Source organism: Esox lucius, chromosome 3, assembly GCF_011004845.1.
Source record: "Esox lucius isolate fEsoLuc1 chromosome 3, fEsoLuc1.pri, whole genome shotgun sequence".
Classification (NCBI taxonomy): domain Eukaryota; kingdom Metazoa; phylum Chordata; class Actinopteri; order Esociformes; family Esocidae; genus Esox; species Esox lucius.
This window is the reverse complement of record NC_047571.1, coordinates 175,998-198,694: the sequence shown is the minus strand read 5'-3', so window position 1 is coordinate 198,694 and position 22,697 is coordinate 175,998. Positions and strand designations below refer to the sequence as shown.

The window sequence follows — 22,697 nt, the reverse complement described above, 5'->3', positions numbered from 1 at the left end:
TTTACAAGAGCACATGATGCTGTTACATTTAAATGTTTCTCAGGACCACATGATGGTATGTTACATTGAAAAAGTTCTCATGAACACATGATTGTATCTTATACTAGAATGATAATATTTATACTAATGGTTGTATATTTGTTAGTGCACCAGTGTAGTCTAAATGACATGATTCTTTATGACTGTAACTTGACTGTATACACAACACTTGTTAAAACAAGGCATGGTACAGTGATGATTAGGATAAATGAGAAAATTAAACACTGTTTATGAAATAAATATTCTTTTAAACATTTTGTGTTTTAAATATGTAAAATAGGGTAAGGCATCAAACCCCTTTGTCAACAGTGAATGTATTGAACTAAATCTCATTTCCGAAACATTGATCAACATGTATCTTTTTAACAAATTAAGTAATCATTAGATAATCATATTTTGTTTTAAAATGTATATACATATTATACAACACTACTTATTTAAGGTCTGCTACATAAATATTGTGTATGTTATCTTTTAGTAAAACAATTTTAAAAAAATAAGCTGTAAATCATCACATATGTTTTGGTAATGAGAGTAAATAAGGAAATTACAAAAAATAATAAATATGAAAAAGTAATCTCCAGAGTTTTGCATAGCTTTGAAAATGAGTAATGAGTGCTCTTTATCATTAGCCATAAATACAAATTTTTAACCATATATTTAATGTATATCATGTTGCGGTAATGATAAAGTTTTATGGACTTCATCTAAAAATTTAAATAAATATTTTGGAAATATTTTTTTAAATCTTGTGAAAATAATGGTTATAGTAAATTCAGACCTTAATCTTATATCTGCAAAAAGAAAATTAGCTTCAAGGGCATTTTAAAAATTCTGATACTGGACATCTTCTAAATCAGGATTTCGTGAGAATCAGCCCCTCGCCTTTGGGTCTCTCTGACACAAGCAGGCTGCGTGCTCCCCTTGCCTTCGGGTCTCTCAGACACCACAGAGTTCCTGCTCGTGTTCCCGTTGCCTTCAGGTCTCTCCGACACAAGCGAGTTCCTGCTCCTGTTGCCTTTGGGTCTCTCAGACATGACCGTTGGCCTGCCCGTGTTCCCCTCGCTATCGGGTCTCCCAGACACGACAGAGTTCCTGACATAACCCATTGGCATAACCCATTGGTGATGCAGTCAAATATTGTTATACAAATAAACGTTATACTCACATTTCAGGAAAAAAATGTCCTAGCTACCTATAGACTCCAATCTACCAGGCTCCGGTCCGGATATTCCATAAAATTATGTAATAGAGTTGTAATTCATGTAATTTTTAAATTAAATACACAATGAATTTCAAAAAAAGAAGAGAGGTGTAACTTTCAGAATAAAGGTAATGGAACACAACATGTTTCTTTGTAGATCTCTTACTCATATGGATAGTGAACAATTAAAAAATTGTTGCTTAGAAAGAAATTCCTTTAAATTCATTGAAATGGAAAAGCGCAAATCTAAAGGTCAGAAACCAACATACAAGTGGTTGTAGGTATATATGTCACTTCTATAAGAATTTATTATAAAATGAAATGTATAAGGTCTAACAACCAAAATATATGTAGAAAATTAGAGTGTTGTTTAATAACACAAAATGTGTCTGTACCTATGATTTTCCTTTACAGGGGCAGCTATTATTAGGTTGACACAAAATAAAATATATTTTTAAGTCACATTTAATCAGCGGTATTGCACTTTCAAGACGGTCCCTAAAATACAGAACAGCCATTCAACAGCGACATTTTGGGCTCTGCTAAACGAAAAGTTCGGTTTTTGATCAAATCAAAGGGTGTACCTTGATCTCTACCCTAATCCAGTTGTATATATTCCACTGTCGTCTTTGTATGATTTTTTTTAGGAAGAGGTATTGACGATCAAACTCTGAATATCAAACATAAAACCCTGGTGCGTTTGTAATAATGGTGTGACTGGTTTTTGTATGCTACTTTTTGCATGCTTTATCTACCACAAAAATTATGTATATTGCATATACGTTCACTGTACTACATTCATACGCATCAGTAAGAAGTCAGTGTACGCTATGCCCGCTGACAAAAAAAGTGGGTAGAAAGCATATACCTGCATATACCCTCCACTAAACCACTGGTAAGAAGTGAGTGTACGCAATGGCAGCTGACCAAAAAGTGGTTATACGGTGTATACCTACATATACCCTCCACTACACCAGAGGGTTTATTATACCATAGTTTATACAGGTTTGACTGGCTAGCTTTGCATGTGCACCAGAATAATATTGCACACAGATGAGAATTGCAAATAATAATTACATAACCTATTTAAAATGAACACAGAAAAAAAATACAATTTGCTTGGCTTTTGTTTTTTGAACTTATAGACAACATACCAAAGCCTAGGCAACATACCAAAGCCTAACTTCGCCAGAGCATTGTGGTTACTATGGTATCCATGCAAACTCAGCCACAGTAGCTGTCCTGTGTACACCACCACATGGTCAACAAGTTTTTCCTGCAATGAAGCAGGCAGGGTCTGGGGGTCCCTCCGCAAGAGTGTCAGATGCTTCATTCCCTGCATTCTGGTGAATTTCTATGCACCAATTTGTTCTTTTATGAATCATTTTCAAAGTCCTCTGCTACTATGAACATGAATGTAATGGAAATATAGTAAATAAGAGTAAAAAAAAGAGGTGCATCAATTATATTAAGGATTAAAACAGATCATAGACATGGACAAGCTGTTTGGTCTTTCAAAATAAACAGTTTGGTATATTTAAAAGAAGCAAGAACCCACCCTCCAGGAAGGATGATGTAGCCTATTTTTGTCTGTTGCTTCTCCCATGCTCTGGAATAGTCTCCCATCCCACATTAAGTCCTGTTCCACCATTGACAATTTTAAATCAAATTTAAAGACACACCTTTTTTCTCTTGCTTTTAGTTCAGTCTGACGTTTTTGTCAAGTCCACTCTTTACTTATGTTTAACGTCCTCTCACTTTGTTTTAATCTGTTGTTGGTTTTATTTGATTTCTCTTAACTTCTTATTGTATTTGATTTTACATAATTTTAGTTGTCTTAAGTGTTTTCCATTTTATTCTTGCCCTCTATGTACTTATGTGTTGTTGCCTTTAATGTATTATTCCTTTAATCATGTATACAGACCCGGTGGCACAGTGGCATTGCCTCCCAACAATAATTATTTTCCGCAAAAAAATAGTTTGGGTAAGATGCTTCCCAATACTGTACTTTTACTTACTGTTGGGAATCTAGGCTAGGTCTCTTGCCTCCATCTGCAAATGCGATTGAAGATGTGATTTAACTGATGTGATCACTAAGCTACAAAGAATGTGCAGTAACTAAAGCTTGACTTGACTTTGCACCAAGTGGGATATTGGTTACATTTCTCTCACACAAACACACACAGCTCGTGCCTGCGGAGGGTCTTATCTTCTGCTTACAGAACTGTCAACTTATCTGGGAGAACTATACTGCTGATGTTACCGTGCGTCTGAGACTCAGTAACCAGGGCAATGTTGAAGTCTAACACTTCCCCGAGTTGGTTTGTTGGAAAGGAGAATAAAACACCAGGGGTCAGGTCAATTACCGTATCATATGTCCATTTATTACAGAAGCTTCTGGAGACACGTGTCGCCGCACAATGTCTAAGGATCAACATTCAACAGATCATTTTATACTTCTACTACGCCCAAAAAGATAGAGTCGTTAAATTCACAGAACAAGTGTGCTATTGGTCCAGTTCCAATTCTATTCCTTATAAGGATAAACGCAAACATCTTCTTGTCTCCTCCTGGTTTCTGTCTGGCCTGTCAGACTATGTGTGTGTGTCTCTAACCTGTGTCCTGTTTCTCAAAAGACAGACATACTAAATCTTTCTCTCCCCGGCAACCGATTGAACAGGGTTTCCTATTCTCCTACTTGCTCCTTCAGTTTCAGCTCATATTACAAACAATTAATATTTTGTTTCATTGGTTACAACAGCTTATAACAGTTCACTAACTTATACAATCAATACATCTACATTGGTTACAACAGCTTATAACAGTTCACTAACTCATACAATCACTACATCTACAGCAACGATGATGTTCAGTGACAGACGGTCATTCTGATTAACCCTTGTGTCGTCCCGGGGTCTGAACGACCCGCGGACAGCCTGCCCGGGCACTCGCGTAGCCCCGGGGTCAGAAAGACCCACTGTTAGCCTTCCACCGGCCTTGTCCCGGGTACGTAGTCTGCACGCACTCCCCTTGCCCTAGGGTCATTCTGACATGAGCGAGTTCCTGCACCTCTTGTCTTCGGGTCTCTGACACGAACGTTGACCTGACCGCGTTCCCCTTGCCTTCGGGTCTCTCAGACACGACCGTTGGCCTGACCGTGTTCCCATTGCCTCCGAGTCTCTCAGACACAAGCAAAGTTCCTGTTCATGTTCCCCTTGCCTTCGGGTTTCTCCGACACGACAGAGTTTCTGCTCGTGTTCCCGTTGCCTTTGGGTCTCTCCGTCCGACACAACCGAGTTCCTGCTCGCCTTGCCTTCGGGTCTCTCAGACAGGACAGAGTTCCTGCTCCCATTGCCTTCGGGTCTCTCAGACACGACAGAGTTCCTGCTCGTGTTCCCCTCGGGTGATTCTCGCAAAATTAGACTTATGAGGTGTCATGAAGCATGAAGCACCAAGCGAGCCCTCTGACTAAAACCATGCATACGAGAACTTGTCGACAGAAGGAAAATGTGTCTAAAAAATTTGTTAATATAAAATTCAGATCCGTAAATAAACTTACAACCTGTAAGTCAACACTTTGTACTTATTCAAAAATGTTATTTACATTTGTGAAACATTTTTACAGATTTACAGATTTTTTCACTTTTTTCTATTTTTATTTGTGAATTGTGATGAATATACGCACGGATTTTCTAGATATATATACGAATATTACGCTAGTTAACTATATAAACGTTAACTAGCGTCTCCACTGCTCTGAACAACGCTATCTAGCTAAGCGAAAAGTCGGAGCAAATTTACCGTTTCTTAAATAAGCAAATATTCAGCGACTACAATCCCCATTTCTGTGACCTAATGACCAATTTTATTTTCAGATGCTGATTTACAGGTACCGTTTACCTGAAATAAGAAAAGTAAAAAAAGACAGTTGTGAAGTTTGTCCGTCTCCCCTGGTATCTTGAAATGACTTCTGGGATATTAGATGCGTTCTTGCTGACCAAATCACCAACCATAGACATGTCACCAACCAAGAAGGGTCCAAATGCAGCTTGCAGCAGTCGCTCACGCCAGTCCCCCTGCTCACGCCGCGCCCGCTCACGCCGCGCCCCCGCTGGCACGCAACTTCCGACTTTCAGACATGTACGGTTTGTTTACAAGACGCAGATGGACCATATTGCCATATTGAGTCATGGCGGCAACAACTCCCGGGAAGCACCTGGTAAGTTACTGATAATAGCAATATGGAGTTATTTAGCCCGTTACGGTTTGTTTAAAATTTATATTAGGCTACTACCGATAGCTGTTGATTTCAGGTTGACGATTGCTCATAGTTAAAAGGGTGTTTTAAAAGTATGCTAACGTTAGCTTAAAATACCTATGTGTATGCACATGTATGCTAGCGTAGTGTGTGTGTTAGTTTGAGTGAGGTACTTCGCATGATATTTTTGGCTTTGGCTTTACACCATACCATCTTTAGGTTTTGTAACATGACAAAAATCAGCCCTGTTCTGGGGCTTGTTCAGTATTGAAATCCTATAGAATTCATAGTACTCCAAAAATGCAGGTACAGATTGTCCAGATTTGGCCAATAACAAAATTCACAACCAACAGGTCTGCAACAGGGTACTATGATGTGTATTTGGATTCCATAAGCATGAAAGTAAAGCCTTGTTCAAAGGCTGTTTTAAAGTTTAGCCTCGTTCAATGGCTATATAAGTTAGTTTATTTTGTTTAAGCCCTGTGGGTGGCTATTGTAACTCTTCTATTTCAATAGCATACAGTGGTATTTTGAATATAAGGGAATCGAGTAATATGAATTGTCTTCAGTTTTTTGATACTATTACAAGTATAAGGTGTGTAATTTGTAATTTTGATTGATTTTGACAGTGACTTAGCTCATCACATTGCTCTGGGCCAGTGGACAACTAAATTTGGCAAAGACATTGAGGTGCATCTCTCCAACAACTTATGTACCTGGATGCACATGTCTATATTTCTGATTTGACCCAAAAACTTTTATATTGCTTATTTAACACTTTGCCCAATTGTTGCAGGGTTTCCCTCATCAAACTACTGTAAATTCTTGTGGCATCTTAATGTTGATGGTAAATTGCTTTTTAGTCTCTGATTAAAGGTTTTTGGTTTTTTTTTATTATCTGAAAATGATATAACCTCACAGATCTTTGCCTTTTACACTTTACAGTATGCACTCAGCCTGAGCACAGAGGCTCCATTTTGGTTCATTATTGTTCTTCTCACATAGGAGCAAGTATAAGAGGAACTTAAATCCACCCTAACATGACATTGACTTTGGTTAATTGTTTACAATTTCCAGAAGTCTAACTAAGCATGATCTATAAAGTACTTTGCACTACAGTATTAACCACACATCAAAGAACTGTTTGTGGGACTATTTAACATGGCTCTATAACTTTTTGTACTCTGCTGTAATTGACATGACAATGGTTTGCAGACAAATAGTGATTTGTGACTGAACATGAACATTCCTCCTCAACTTAAATATTCTATTTCTTTTAGAGGGACATGGCACGCATCCGAAAATGGTGGTGCATTAGTCTAATGGAACGGTTCCAGATTGACGGGTAAGACAACTCTAAATGTTACTTCCTACAATACATTGCTTCTACATTAGTTTACTTTTTTTTTATTATTTTACTAATATCTTACTCAAAAGCCATGGACAGAGGTTTGCATACTGGACTAATGAGGCCAGAGCATTGCTCCAAGGTTCACTGCAGCCGATATACAGGGTCCCAAAGGCCAGCAAGAGGGAACATGAGGTGAGCATGATGATGGCAGAGGACACCCAGTGGCCTTATCCGGTCTTGATTAATTCATAAAAAAAACGTAAGGTTGTTTTATATATATAAAACAACCTTACGTTTTTTTTATAATATAATTTTCTTTTTTTTTATATAATATCATTTTCCTCAAAAGGTTTCGATTAGAAAAGGATGACAGGTGCATCATATTGGAGGTAATGTTTACTTACTGCTTACACTTTTTACTGGCTATATTATTATTATATTATATTGCACTACCACCATGACACACACTATAGAGCACCTTATGCACAATAATTGCCCTGTCACTGCAAGAGTCTCATGCTTATACATCCCTTAGTACAGTCATATCAATATCAGGGCAATGCGTTATGATAGATGTTCTCACCAATAATTGTTAATTTTCATATTTCTGCTATGCTATGATTGTTGCCATTTGTACAGGCAATAGTGTAGTCAGTGTGTTGTCTTTACTATGCTTGATTTTGCCTGACCTGTATTTTACAGTTACCAACATGTGTGCTTTCTGTAATCCTAAATGAAGTGGTACTACAGGAAGGAGATAAGGCATACTTAAGATTGGCTCTTGTGTGTCCACTGACTCCTTCAGGAGACGGGCACATTTTCAGTGGCTTGACAGTAAGTGTTTAAATAAAGGGTGCTGTGGTATACAATACTTGAGTACCTCACGTGTGTTTTCACTAACCTTATGGAAATGTTCACTTTTGATTGATAATTTGTTTTTCACAGGTGTCGCTACATGGAGCAGGTTTTCTGAGTCCTAAAGAAAATAATTCTACACCATGTACTCCGTGGACACCTGTCGTGAATGTGGAATGCTTTTCAAAAACTGCACACCTGGTAAACATCTTAACACTGGATGGATTTGAATCTATGTCATTATACTCAGTATTGATGTCATAACTACACTTAGACCACATCCTGAGTCTAGTGGTCACTGGTCAGTATAATCATCATTCTGTTTTTTCTTTTTCTTTTACAGGATATGTTAGAACAGGACAAAGGTGTGTACTTGAAGCAGTTTACTCAGAAGACCCACATCCAGGTTACTGCGATCACTTTTGCCGCCAAATGCAATAGGTAAAAATAAGGTGTTTGTGTGTAACAAAGGGGTTTGGGGGAAAAAATAATTGAATATGTATTTGCTACATTTATTTACTTATTTTCTCTTTCAGTGAGAACGGACACGTATACTAACTGTTGGCAGACAACCCTGAGCCAGCTGGGTGTTTTTCAAGCTGCAGGCCCCCGTGAAAATTTGTGGCTGGAAACTTGGGATTGAATTTTGAATTCTCCAGTGTTATTACAGACTGTTAATTAATTGGTTATGACAAAAAAGAGATGTCATATGTTTAAACAACCTTTGGGTGAACTTTTTGTATAATTTAAAAAATGTTAAAACTAACATCTATTGAGAGTCTACTTTATGCTTTTTTGGTTTTAATAACATCCTGTTCAATGTGGAATAAAATTCAAATCCTCGGAATATTGAGTCCATTTCTGAACACTGGGGAGATCGCGTGTACAACTGGTGATCCGGTTTATTGAATGCATTGCACCAATATGATTTCTACCCAGTGCTGTACATTTATCATTTGTTAATATTATAATACAGACAGTCTGACATTTCCATACCCACAGGATTAAAGGGCCTACATCTACGTACAGATACTGATCAGCATAAAGTCCTTTGGAATCACATGTAAACTGCAGTAGAGGATTTTTCTTTCAGTGCTTCGACCCAGAGAGAGCCTTCTAGTCCTCTTGTGACCAGCCCACTATGTGATAGTACTGTCACATAGTACATAACTTACATCCACTTATTAAGACCAAGAATAATTAGATTGTTGAATTGTTACATTGTCGTGTGTTTTTGCTTACTTCTAAATAAATAGTTTTGTTTGCAGTTCAATTTATTATACATTAGCAAATACAAAAAGTAATCCCATACAACATGAAATGATTGTTTTTTTAATTGCATTCTGTAGTTCCACCCCAAACTATAAAGAACGGGCATTTATTTAGAAAAATAGAATTTAGAAAAACACAATTATAAATAATTTTTTTGTACAGCTATAAATACATTTTTTGTACAGCCAAAAGAAGAAGGGGGCTTTTATTTTGAAGGCAAAGAAAACGGGCCTGGCGTGAGCAGGGGGTGCGGCCTGAGCAGGGGGCGCGGCCTGAGCAGGGGGCGCGGCGTGAGCAGGGGGCGCGGCCTGAGCAGGGGGCGCGGCGTGAGCAGGGGGCGCGGCCTGAGCAGGGGGTGCGGCCTGAGCAGGGGGTGCGGCATGAGCGACTGCTGCAAGCTGCAGTTAGACCCTATTGCACCAACCACCAACCCATGCATAAAAGGGGCGGATCAAGAACATATCCGGGCGTTTTAAGCGTTCTTGGTAGCTTGCGTTTTTTGGATTGGAACAGTACATGGGCCATGAAAGATGACGTCAAACGGGTTCACGAGAACGGACAAAAACGCGGATTGATAAACACCCACTGTTTCAGATTGGTAGGAAGATGGCGGCAGTTCTGTTACAGATTTTGGAGCGTACAGAGCTGAACAAACTCCCCAAACCGGCTCAAAACAAACTTGAAAAGTTCCTTACTGACCAGCAGAATGAAATTGAATTCCTCAAAGCGCAGCATGAGCGGTTCAAAGCAGACTGTGGTAAGTGGCTGACTTTCTATCCGGTTAGTTAACCTGAGCTAGCTAGGTTGCTAACTATTTAAATGCGTCTCAAATCATATAACTTGACTAGCTAACTATATGTATTTTGTAATATTCCATGACTTTGGCGTGTTTTTTATCGCAGCAGCATGTCGCAGCAGACCATTTGACTGAAAGCAATGCTTGTTTTTCAACGGCACGTTAACTGCTACTAGGCTAGCTTGTCAGCGAGTTACGGTGTGGTAACGAGCGGTTCCAGAAAATAATTATCCGTTGTTGTCTAGAGCCATCGTGATATTAAATATTAATATTAGCGAAAGCTATGTTACTGACCAACGTTGACGTTCTAGTTTGTCAATATTGCACAACAATATGCATGTCCATGTAGTGGCTTTCGGTTGTTCATATTTCAACCGCGCTGTTGAGGATATCAGTTCCTATTTTAAAGTGCACTGAACTAGATTAATAATGTGTCTTAGTGTGACGAATGGAACCTGCTTGTTTTCAATGACATAATTCTGACAATTTGTGTTCGCTAACATCAGGGCCGTAGCTAGGGTTTAGAAATTGAGTTAGAATGTTTATTTACGGTAATTCATACCAAATGTACAGCTAAAAACAAACAGTTATATACTAGTCACACAAACTCACTATCTATAATGAAATCCATACAGAGGGACCGTTTTCGTTTTTTAATTTACATATGATTCTAGCGTATTGTGCAGTAATCTTTTTGGCGTTCCTCCGATTAGACATTAATCGATTACAGCACAGCGTGTTGCTTGTAAATAATGTATTACTGTATGTGTTTGAATGAACTGAGTCCTGCACATGTTAACAAGCTAGTTAGCCATCATAGCCTCATGCCAGCTAGCCTTGCTTGAGTCCTTAAATCTAATTGTTACTACTTGAAATATATGAAATACTGCATACTGTATCAACATTGGTGCTCTAATTAATGTTGTTAATGAAAGCTTCTTAGCAATAACTGATCTTTACAGGTTTGCCTACTTTAGGTACCTGGTTGTGAGATTTTGATGCCATGTATGTACCCTCCAGCTCATCGCGAGGTGTAAGTCGCAAGTGACCGGTAGAGGCTGCACAGCCTTCGGCCACTATCGGAGCCAAGTTCTGCCGATAGCAATAGTTTGTCTAATGTCCTGTCGGTCGAAATTGGTGGACCAATTAATTAAGAATTAACCCGTCAACCTCTATTACCTATATTTTGGTGGTTTTGGCCTTTGAGTATTTGGCTAAATGTTTTTTATAATGGATCTGGTGAGGACCTGGAAAAAATTAGATTTCCTAATGGGAGTTTGGCCACCTCCAAATATGTAGATGTTGATTAAATGATTCCCCAATTCAACCACATACAATTAGGTAGGCTATTTAAATAGGCAAAAGCATAAGGGAGGCGAGGTAGGTAGAGAGGTTTTATCCACAAACATTAAACAAGTAATCTGTTATTTCTTTACAGCAGGAAATTATTACAATATATTTTAATGTAAATTTTGACTGGTGACGACACCAGTGCTTATCTTAGACTAGGATCAACTTACCATGCTAAAAGTAAGATTAACAGTTGGATTCACACGCACATACTGTCTCAGGACCCATTTCAGAAAAGGTTGTGAGGGGACACAGCTGTTCCCCTTCATAGATATTCCCATTTCCAACAACTTGGGACAGCGCAGACTGTTCTAACGTATGAGTAGGTAAAGTGCTGTTAGGCAGGATTCACAGACAGGATTCATGCCTAGGCTGCTCTCTGTTGTATTGAATAGTTTGTGAAGTGCTCTCGACCACTCCAACACAAGTCAAGTGCCTATGAAGTTACTCGTACATTGTTGCAAATCAATGTGACCCCTCCCGCCCAAGTCAAGCACTAGCCATGGATGAGGCTCAAACAAGAAAAATCTTGCTGTTAATGGCGACAATAAAATGTATGACGCTAAGCATTTTTAATTGCGCTTGTTAACTTTCACAGCCCTAATTTTTATACTTGTTTTCAAATTAGCTACTTGAACGTGTAGTTTGAAGAAAATTGGCAACATTAGGCAAAACAGCCTTTTAAACAGGAAACATGAATCCTGTTTAAAAAAAACAGCCTTGTTTAGGTTGTAGTTAAACTTATGTTGCTGTGTGCTGTAGCTATAGGCTGCACGTTACATTTTCCATTGTCCACTTGTCTACAGAGCAGCAACACTTTGACATTGAAAGGAGGCTGGCCGAGAGTCTGGAGCAGGTTCTGACGCACACCAGAGATTACCAGATTCTCAAAGATGAGAACAACAAACTCAGTAAGTCTGCAAATTTTTTTATGATTTTGCTGAAATACTGTTATATCAGTTGATTATAACTTATTACAGAGGATTATAACATCCCCATAGATAATAGTACTGCCTAATGCCAAATTACCTTTTGCACTACTTGACACACTTGATCTCACATGGGAAAGAGCGTACACACACTTGAGGCCACATTAGTTGGGGCTCCTTTTGCCTGAATTACTGCAGCAATGCGGTGTGGCATGGAGTCGATCAGTCTGTGGCACTGCTCAGGTGTTATGAGAGCCCAGGTTGCTCTGATAGCGGCCTTCAGTTCTTTTGCATTGTTGGGTCTGGCGTATCGCATCTTCCTCTTCACAATACCCCATAGATTTTCTATAGGGTTAAGGTCAGGTGAGTTTGCTGGCCAATTAAGAACACGGATACCATGGTCCTTAAACCAGGTACTGGTAGCTTTGGCACTGTGTGCAGGTGCCAAGTCCTGTTGGAAAATGATATCTGCATCTCCATAAAGTTGGTCAGCAGCAGGAAGCATGAAGTGCTCTAAAACTTCCTGGTAGACGACTGCGTTGACCTTGGACCTCAGAAAACACAGTGGACCAACACCAGCAGATGACATGGCACCCCAAACCATCAATGACTGTGGAAACTTTACACTGGACTTCAAGCAACGTGGATTCTGTGCCTCTCCCCTCTTCCTCCAGACTCTGGGACCTTGATTTCCAAAAGAAATGCTAAATTTACTTTCATCAGAGAACATAACTCAGCAGCAGTCCAGTCCTTTTTGTCTTTAGCCCAGGTGAGACGCTTCTGACGCTGTGTCTTGTTCAAGAGTGGCTTGACACAAGGAATGCGACAGCTGAAACCCATGTCTTGCATACGTCTGTGCGTGGTGGTTCTTGAAGCACTGACTCCAGCTGCAGTCCACTCTTTGTGAATCTCCCCCACATTTTTGAATGGGTTTTGTTTCACAATCCTCTCCAGGGTGCGGTTATCCTTATTGCTTGTACACCTTTTTCTACCACATATTTTCCTTCCCTTCGCCTCTCTATTAATGTGCTTGGACACAGCTCTGTGAACAGCCAGCCTCTTTAGCAATGACCTTTTGTGTCTTGCCCTCCTTGTGCAAGGTGTCAATGGTCGTCTTTTGGACAGCTGTCAAGTCAGCAGTCTTCCCCATGATTGTGTTGCCTACAGAACTAGACTGAGAGACCATTTAAAGGCCTTTGCAGGTGTTTTGGGTTAATTAGCTGATTAGAGTGTGGTACCAGGTGTCTTCAATGTTGAACCTTTTCACAATATTCAAATTTTCTGAGATACTGAATTTGGGGTTTTCATTAGTTGTCAGTTATCATCAAAATTAAAAGAAATAAACACTTGAAATATGTCAGTCTCTGTGAAATGAATGTATACGTTATACAAGTTAAACTTTTTGAATGGAATTACTGATATAAATCAACTTTTTGATGGTACAAACCCAATCAAGCTGATTGCACCAGAACTCATGTCCTCTGTGAAATGTAATGAATTTGCGTGTTTCTTTAGTTAAAAAATTCTAAGTACAGTGGGGAGAACAAGTATTTGATACACTGCCGATTTTGCAGGTTTTCCTACTTACAAAGCACGTAGAGGTCTGTAATTTGTATCATAGGTACTCTTCAACTATGAGAGATGGAGTCTAAAACAAAAATCCAGAAAATCACATTGTATGATTTTTAAATATTTAATTTGCATTTTATTGCATGAGTATTTGATAAGTGTTTGATACATCAGATAAGCAGAACTTAATATTTGGTACAGAAACATTTGTTCACAATTACAGAGATGATTTACAGAGAGTTTGACCGTCATCTTGAACTTCTTCCATTTTCTAATAATTGCTCCAACAGTTGTTGCCTTCTCACCAAGCTGCTTGCTTATTGTCCTATAGCCCATCCCAGCCTTGTGCAGGTCTACAATTTTATCCCTGATGTTCTTACACAGCTCTCTTTGTCTTGGCCATTGTGGAGGGGTTGGATTCTTTGTGTGGACAGGTCTTTTATACAGGTAACTAGTTCAAACGGGTGCAGTTAATACAGGTAATGAGTGGCGAAAAGCAGGGTTTCCTAAAGAAAAACTAACAGGTCTGTGAGAGCCGGGATTGTTACTGGTTGGTAGGTGATCAAATACTTATGTCATGCAATAAAATGCAAAGTCATTATTAAAGAAATCATACAATGTGATTTTCTGGATTTTTGTTTTAGATTCGATCTCTAATAATTGAAGAGTACCTAATGGTAAAAATGACACTACTTAATTCTTTGTAAGTGGGAAATCCTGCCGATTTTTCTGGCAATCAAATACTTGTTCTCCCCACTGTATTAGATGGAACATCAGAACTACACAGTCTAACAAGGACTCTGTACCGTCACCACGACCACAAAGACAACTTGGTTATTATGTCGCATTTCAATACAATTGATCAAAATTCCCTGGAAGAAACAGTTTGACATCTTAAAGCTTCCACTTGCTGTCTTGACCCACTGCCATCAGACTTCTTTAGTTAAAAAAATGACTCTATAACAATGGACCTACAGCAAATAGTTAATAGCGCTCTGCAATCAGGCACTTTCCCAACGTCTCTAAAAACAGCTGCCATTAAGCCCCTATTAAAAAAGAGAACAATGGAAGTATCTATAATGAACGTGCCTGTGACCGAGCACATAACCTCACTGTTTGCCTTATAGCTTCCTATGTTTTTTTCCAGTTTTACGTTTTCTCATTGTGTTTTTCTTATTATGATTCATTTGTTTTGATGTTTTCATTTCAGTTTTTGTTATTGTACTTTCATATATTTTTCTTTGTAAAGCACATTTAATTGCTTCAATGTATGAATTGTGCTATATAAATAAACGTACTTGTTTGCTAAATCAGCTGGTATGTTAACATGCCATATGTTAAAGAGAGCGTACAAGGTTTAATCTGTGTTCTCTTAACCGGCCCTGTTATGTCTGCTTTCTCTGCAGTTGATGAGCTGAACAATGTGAAAGGTGTTGATGTGGAATTGTCGGATGAGAAGGAATCTGAGCAGTTGGTGAGAATATACATAATTCTCTGTCACGCCTGCCTATGAGAATCTTTCTCAACGAATGTTGTGTAATGGAGTGCTTGAGCATTAACATGTAATCTAACATCTTTCTCAGAACAAAGCCAAATATGAGATTGAGGCCGAAAGGCGGGAACTGGCCCGTCTTCTTGAAAAGCGAACACAAGAAGTCGAGACTCTAACTGGTAAGAAACTGACTGTTGTTAGTTTTGAACTAAACATTTTTGTTTTTCTTACCTTATTATTTGTTTGTTATTTAGCAGACAGTTATCTAGAGAGACTAAAATGTTTTGAGGTAAACTGGAAATTGTTGTATTGTTTATAAAACCATAGTTACGTGTGTTCTGCTGGTAGGTGGTAAATTTGATTAAGGAATATAAAAATGTGCTTTTAGGTTTGCAGTCCTGTCGTTGATTATTTAAATATGTAAACACAATGTTTGTGACATAGTGAACTTAAAAGTGTCTATCGATGGAGTTACCATCACACAAACCCTACTGTCAAGTATACACTAGGGATGGGACGATAGACGATTTTTGTACTAATCACGATGGAAAATACTCAAGATTATGAAATTGTGGAGAAATTCCCGGATAATCGTAAAACGGGATAATCCTCACATGGGCGACTTGGAAGAAGTTCTGTCAATCGCTGAAGTTTCCCTGACTGCTTGTTTTATTTTAGAAGTAGAGTGCACATCTCATCTCACCTTGTACTACGCCACTAAACTTCCTCTGCAGTGTATAGGCAATGAAGCCGAGTGGCTCTGCTAGCATATAGTCAGTATTGTCACATATGTCAGTATTGTCACAATATACATTTTTATTAAATTCTTAAATGTAGTTATTTGTTGGGTTTGTACAGTAATGATATAAGGAATGTACTGGTTTTCTAATTCCTTTACAAAAGTACTAATCTAACCACTGCACCTAGTAGACTACAAACAAAGCTTCTGATCACGTCTCAACTTCCCGCTATATGCAAATACTTTTCCATTCCATTACCATGAAAAATAAGCAGTTTTTAGCAATGTTGAGCTTGAACAAACTAATTACATTTATCCTAGAAGATATGCCGCTACAAGAGATGCAAGCAGAAAAAAAACTGTTAAACTGCAAATTGTAGAAAAATAATTATTATTTCTGTTTTGATTTTGTAATTATAATTTCGTTTATATTGTAGGCTAATTGTTAACGCTTGCTGACAGTGACATGGGAAGACAAATAGAATATAATTTTCGTGGGCCAAAATAACAAGCACAGTACAACGAAATTTAGTTAGCATCTAACAAGAAGTGCGAATAGAGGGCCGAAAATGAACTTGTTTTAAGTATACTGTATGTTACCGATGCTCAAAGGTTTTCATGCCCCTGTAGAATTGGTAATATATGTACCATTTTTAAAGAAAACATGAGTGAGCAGGTAAAACGTCTTTTAATTTCTTATGGGATTCACATTCAACTGTAGTTCATAACAGAATGGCGCCGTCATAAAACAAAACATGACGACAAAATTTTTTTTTACTGACCCCTGCTCAAAAGGCTGCATACCCTTAGCTCTTAATACTGTGTATACCCTCTTTAGCATCAATGACAGCGTGCAGTCTTTTCTAATAGTTGTCTATGAGGCCCTGAAATTTTGCAGGTGGTATAGCTACCTGTTCGTCTTAGCAAAATGCCTCCATGTCATGCAATGTCTTTGGTCATTCCGCATGAACCGCACGTTTGGGATCTCCCCAGAGAGGCTCGATGATATTAAGGTCAGGAAACTGTGATGGCCACTCCAGAACAGTCACCTTTTCTGTTGTAACCACTGGAGGGTCAACTTGGCCTTGTGCTTATGCTTATTGTCATGCTGGAAAGTCCAAGAGCATCCCATGTGCAGCTTTCGTGCAGCAGAATGCAAATTGTGATTAAATGCTATCAATTTTCACAAGATTCCCAGTGCCTTTAGAGCTCACACACCACCAATACATCAGTGAGCCACCACCATGCTTCACAATGAGGGTGGTATTCTGTTCACTTATATGCCTTGTTGAACCCTCTCCAAACCCAGCGTTTATGGTTGTGACTATAAAGCTCTATTTTGGTCTCATCACTCCAAAGTACAGTGTGCCAGAAGCTGTGAGGCTTGTCAAGGTGTTGTTGGGCATATTGTAACCAGGCTTTTTTGTGTCATTGGTGCAGTAAAGACTTCTTTCAGGTAACTCAACCATGCAGCTCATTTTTGTTCAAGTATCGTCGCATTGGGGTCCTTGAAACAACCACACCGTCTTTTTCCAGAGCAGCCTGTATTTCTCCTGAGGTTACCTGTGGGTTTTTTGTATTTGTTATTGGGATGGTTATTAGTCGGGATAATTTTGGCCAGGATTATCGTGACATGAAATTCTCATATCGTCCCTCCCCTAGTTCACACTATATGTAACAACAAACATGAATCCTGACCACACACACACACACACACTCTCAATCAATCAAACGCCTGGTTATAGAATAAGGACACATTTGGCTAAGCATTTAAGTATTAAATTCCGTTAGAGAAATTAATGTGACCATAAAGATACTTGAATAATCTTAGACATCGGTCTGCATTCCATGTTAGAGGAACGACTGTTCTTCTCCTCAATATCTAGCATAATCCTGGACTGTGGAGACACTTTTTGTCAAATTATAACTGTTTTGATTTAGTTTTTTATATTTATTAATTGAACCCTCTCTCCAGTCTACAATGGAAGTGAACATATTTTGGTTCCTTCAGATAATACTGTCTAAAGCCATTTCCTGTGACATATCGTTTGAAAGAATATGATACCTTTGTTTTTTCTAAGACATGATGGCCAGGGTATATTGTTATAGGTCTCTGTATGTTCTCCTGAATTTTCTTTTCCAAAACTATCATTGTATCACTGGTTATGTTTTACGTGAAACCAAAAATAAATAAATCTGTAAACAATGCACCACCTCAACATATGTAAACATCTCCTCTCAATCTAACAGCGCTGTTTGTGGCAGTGGTGCTTTTTCTAAATGCTGTTGAACTACGGTGCTGACCACATCTTGGAATTTACTAGCTAGCATCAATCAGAATTTACAGAAAATCCTATTCATTAGCCTACTATGACATGAAACCTACTTTTCATGTCATAGTAGGCAGTCTTTTATTTTCGTTCACTGCAATTATATGAGGAGCCAGAGGGTTTTAGAAACACTGTGGGAAAATAACTGACATGGCCGTTCCAAACAGGAGAAATCATGCTAATGTTAGGTGGTGGTAATAGTACCGCAAAACTTCAAATAATAGCCGAGTCCCAAATAGCCGCCTGTCTCTTTTAAACGCCCGGTGTAACGACAGATTTGGGAAAATAAACGCCGGTCTCAAATAGACGCCTTTTTTTTTTTTTTTTTTTTTTAAACCCGTCAGATCGTTTATTCTATGTTTTGATTTGATTTCACGTGACAGACGCGACCGTTCCGAAACGACTCATCACTATGGCAACATAACAAACAGGTTAAACTTTCTTTTAGTCTTCAGTTTTTCTTACCGTAATTCTCTCAATACCACCATGGAGACCAAAAAAAAAAAGTATGATTTAACGTTTAAGCTGACAGAACAAAATTCGGGAAAGCAGCGGCAAGACATTTCTCGATTGATCCTAAGAGAGTGCGAGAATGGCGTAAACTTAAAGCAGAACTGCAACGTCTGTCCGAGGAAGATAACAAAAGGGCCAGACTGCGAGGTGGAGGGAGGAAGAAGGTCAGTGAAGAGCTGGAGGTGAGCGTGTGTGAGTGGATCCACAGCATGCGGGCAAAGCATCTCAGAGTCTCACGTAAAATGATCAGGGCCAAGGCAAAAGAAGTGTATGCAACAGTGAGTGACGGCAGGGATGAGGATAGATTTACTGCGAGCGCTGGCTGGCTGGACAAATTCCTGAAGCGCAATGACTTTTCAGTCAGAAGACGCACAACTGCAGAGTTAACGGAGGCTGGAGAGGGAGAAGTGGAGAGGACGTGGAGGAGGAATTTGCCAATGAACTTGTCATTGAGGATCGCGGGGATGATGAAAGTGATGAATAAAATATTTTTCTATCACATGATTGCAGTTGTTTTACAGTGTAGAATTCGTTCTTTCTTGTTGATGTGTTTTGGGCAACAAGTTCATATACCGGTACGATGGATTTTAGCGGTAATTTATATTGTTCTGCCCATTGCTGGCACATCGTTTCTTTTTTTTTATGCTGCCAATAATCTAAGACATTTCTTACTTTAAATGATTTGTTAAACACATTCAAATTATAAATAAAATATAATATAATGTGGTAAACTTCTTCTGTCATGTTTTGTCTATCAGCCTATATTCTGTGGATATGATTACGGTACACTAAATGAACATCAACAACACTAAATTAAAAACCGGTCTCTTATAGCCGCCTGTCTCTTTTAAACGCCCGGTGTAACGACAGATTTGGGAAAATAAACGCCCGGGCTATTATTTGAAGTTTTACGGTAATTGCAGTACCTCCACATACCAATGTCACGGGGAAATGGCTTATGACACTATTATCTGAAGGAACCGAAAAATGTAAAGTCCACTGTTTAGTTACCAGTTAAATGATTATTTCTTTCTTAGTATAGAAATGTTTTCTGGGCTCTTGTATTCTGTTGTGGTAGGTTGTCATTGTGATGTTTATGGTTAACAGATGTTTCTGTAAAGTGGGAATGCAGGGACCAAAGGGCTTATTTTAATTGCTTTGTTTGCTTGATCCTTGAGCTAACACCCTGGTGTCATAGGAAGAGCCCCAAGAAACAGATCAGAAGAGGTCACTGATTGATAAGGGGGTCTGTATTGGTTTTGTTTTCCTTAGGTCAACTGACCAACCCCCACTACTTGAGTTTAGGATATAACCAGAGTGAAGGTGGTTAAAGGTTCTTGCATTTTCCCCCTGAACTCTGCATGCTTCTCTGCTTTTGCAATCGCCTCAAATCTCTGGAGTACTTTAAGCTTTGGTATTTGTTCTGTAATTGTAATACTCTCTTTATACATTAAATTAATTTGTTGATTATTTGGCATAATCAAAAATGGGTCTGTTCCACCACATCCAAATAGCTTTTCCTTGCATTTGATGTTCATTACATTAGCATAGCTCACTTCTTGAATAGCCCAAACAGGCTGGTGTACTCAAACTCAAGTTACATAATGTAATTCAATACCTGCCAAAAGATTGTCAGCCAATAACAATGATAAATATCGATTATGAAGAATTAAACTACATAAATGATGTAATAGTTTCTCTGTAAGATTTAAGATCACCAGAGCATACTCCCCAAACTTCACTTCTGTGCTCGCTAGTTCCCCCTAGCAATAAAATAAACTTAAAACCGATTATTATATGCCGTTGTCAATACGCCACCTACGTGGCACTGTATGAAACTCTCACAGCAGAAGTGGGTCAAAAAGACCGTTACTGGCTAAATGCTTTAACATGCCCAATGCTGCTTGCAGCTTTAAAGGGCACTGTGTACAATCCTGCCTCTAAACAATAACATGACTTGTCTCTACCTTGTCTTCTCTTACCAAACGAAACCTGAATAGTATTAGCTTGTCCTTGGTGATTTTAAGGTGGGAAGGAGAGTCCAAAGCAATTTAAACAAGTTGACAAGTCATTGCAAACTGATTGATGGGCCGATGAGTTTAAATGGGGAAAATCTCAGGCAATGTATTAGACAAACTTTATTTGAAACATAATTTTTAAACAAATTGTAAATGGTGTACTGGACATTGTTGCTTGTGCAGGTGCATCTCAAAGGAAAATTTCATTTCCCCCTGTAATTCAAAATCATAAAGTGACAACTTCATATATTTTAGATTCATTACACCAAGTGAAGCATTTAAAGCCTTTTTTGTTTCAATCTTGATTATGGCTTACAGCTCATGGATTATAACTCCACTATCTCAAAATATTAGAATAAAACATTTACAGAGATGTCAACCCGAGAAGCACTCTAATCAGCTAATTTACTACCTGAGCCTTCAGTGCATATGAACACAGTCATGGGGAAGTTACTTGACAGCTGTCCAGAAGACACTGACACCCTCCATGAGGAGGCTATGCAATGACCGCAGAAGGTCATTGCTGAAAGGCCTGGCTGTTCGCAGAGTGCTGTGTCAAAGCATATTCATGGAAAATTGATTGGAATTGGAAAAGTGTGGGTAGGAAAAGCTGCACAAGCAACAGTGATGACTGCCCCTTTAGAGGATTGCCAAGCCGATTCAAGAACTCGGGGGAGCTTCACACGGTGTGGACTGAGGTTGGAATCTGTGCATCAAGAGCCACCATGCACAGATGTGTCCAGGAAATGGGCTACAAGTGTTGGGTTCCTTGTGTCAAGCCACTCTTGAATCCGAGACCATCCGAAGCGTCTTACCTGGGCGCTGGAGAAAAATAACTGCATCGTCCAATGACCTCTTCAGATTAAAGCAACATTTGCATTTTATTTGGTAATCAATGTCCCAGAGTCTGGAGGATGAGTACAGAGGCACAGAATCCAAGTTGCTTGAAGTCCAGTGTGATGTTCCCATAGCCAGTGATGGTTTGGTGGTGCCATGTCATCTGCTGCTGGTAGTCTGTGTTTTATCAAGTCCAGAGTCAATGCAGCCATCTATTAGGTGATTTTAGAGCACTTCATGCTTCCATCTGCTGACAAACTTTAGGAAGATGCTGATCTACTTTTCCAGCAGGATTTGGCACCTGCCCCCAGATCCAAAACGACTGGTCACTGGTTTGCTGCCCATGGTTTTACTGTATTTGCTGCCCATGGTTTTACTGTGGCTGGTCGACTTGCCTTGTCAAGATGAAAATGAGACACCAGACCCAACAACACAGACGAGCTGAAGGCTGCTATCAAAGCAACCCGGGCTTCCATAACACCTCAGCAATGGTCAGGCTGATTGCCTCCATGCCACTCCTCATTGATGCAGTATTTTGTGCAAATGGAGCCCCGACCAAGTACAGGTAGTCGTCGACTTGTATCCGCCCAGACTTATGACCGCCTGTGGCTGAAGTTAAAAGTGCGGTATAACGGTTATATTGTTGTGAAAAACTTAAGAGCATGGTACTGTAACTAATCTTAGAAAACAGAGTCAAACGAGCGTAGGTAAGAGAATGCAAACATGGCTACGGGGGACTTGAATATACAAAGTTATTCCTCTGCCAGTTTATGACCAAATCGGCTTCCGGAACGAATCCCAGTTGTGAGTCAACAACTGCCTGTATTGAGCGCATACATTAACGTACTTTGGAAAGTTTTGCAGATGTTTTGTTTATTTGCTGAGTAGAGCTCTTCTCAGGTCGACGTTTCTGTATTTAAATTTTTTTTTATTCTAACATTTTGGGACACTGGATTTTTGAGCTGTAAGCTGTAATCTTCAAGACTGCAACAAAAAAGGCTTGAAATGTTTCACTTTGTGTGATGAATGTAGAATAAATGATGGTCACTTTTTGATTTGAATTACAGAAAACCATGACCTTTTCAAAAATATATATTTTTTGTAAATGCACTTTTATTTCACTTTAATTCAGTAAACATTTTACA

The 22,697-nt window shown here is 38.9% G+C and overlaps 1 protein-coding gene across 4 annotated transcripts in view; it reads left to right on the top strand.

The window, feature by feature from the left end:
- Positions 1–9,499: 9,499 nt before the first annotated feature.
- Positions 9,500–22,697, top strand: part of tpra (translocated promoter region a, nuclear basket protein) — a 160,489-nt gene continuing 147,291 nt past the window's right edge. For 2 of the 4 annotated variants that reach the window (XM_013132788.4, XM_013132785.4), the window contains exons 1-4: positions 9,501–9,736; positions 11,932–12,036; positions 15,030–15,097; positions 15,207–15,294. In XM_013132788.4, coding sequence (XP_012988242.3) covers positions 9,586–9,736; positions 11,932–12,036; positions 15,030–15,097; positions 15,207–15,294 — 412 coding nt within the window. In that variant the 5' untranslated portion in view covers positions 9,501–9,585. Of the gene's footprint in view, positions 9,737–11,931; positions 12,037–15,029; positions 15,098–15,206; positions 15,295–22,697 lie in introns of all 4 variants that reach the window. The other 2 variants (XM_013132787.4, XM_013132786.4) reach the window with 2 other exon arrangements.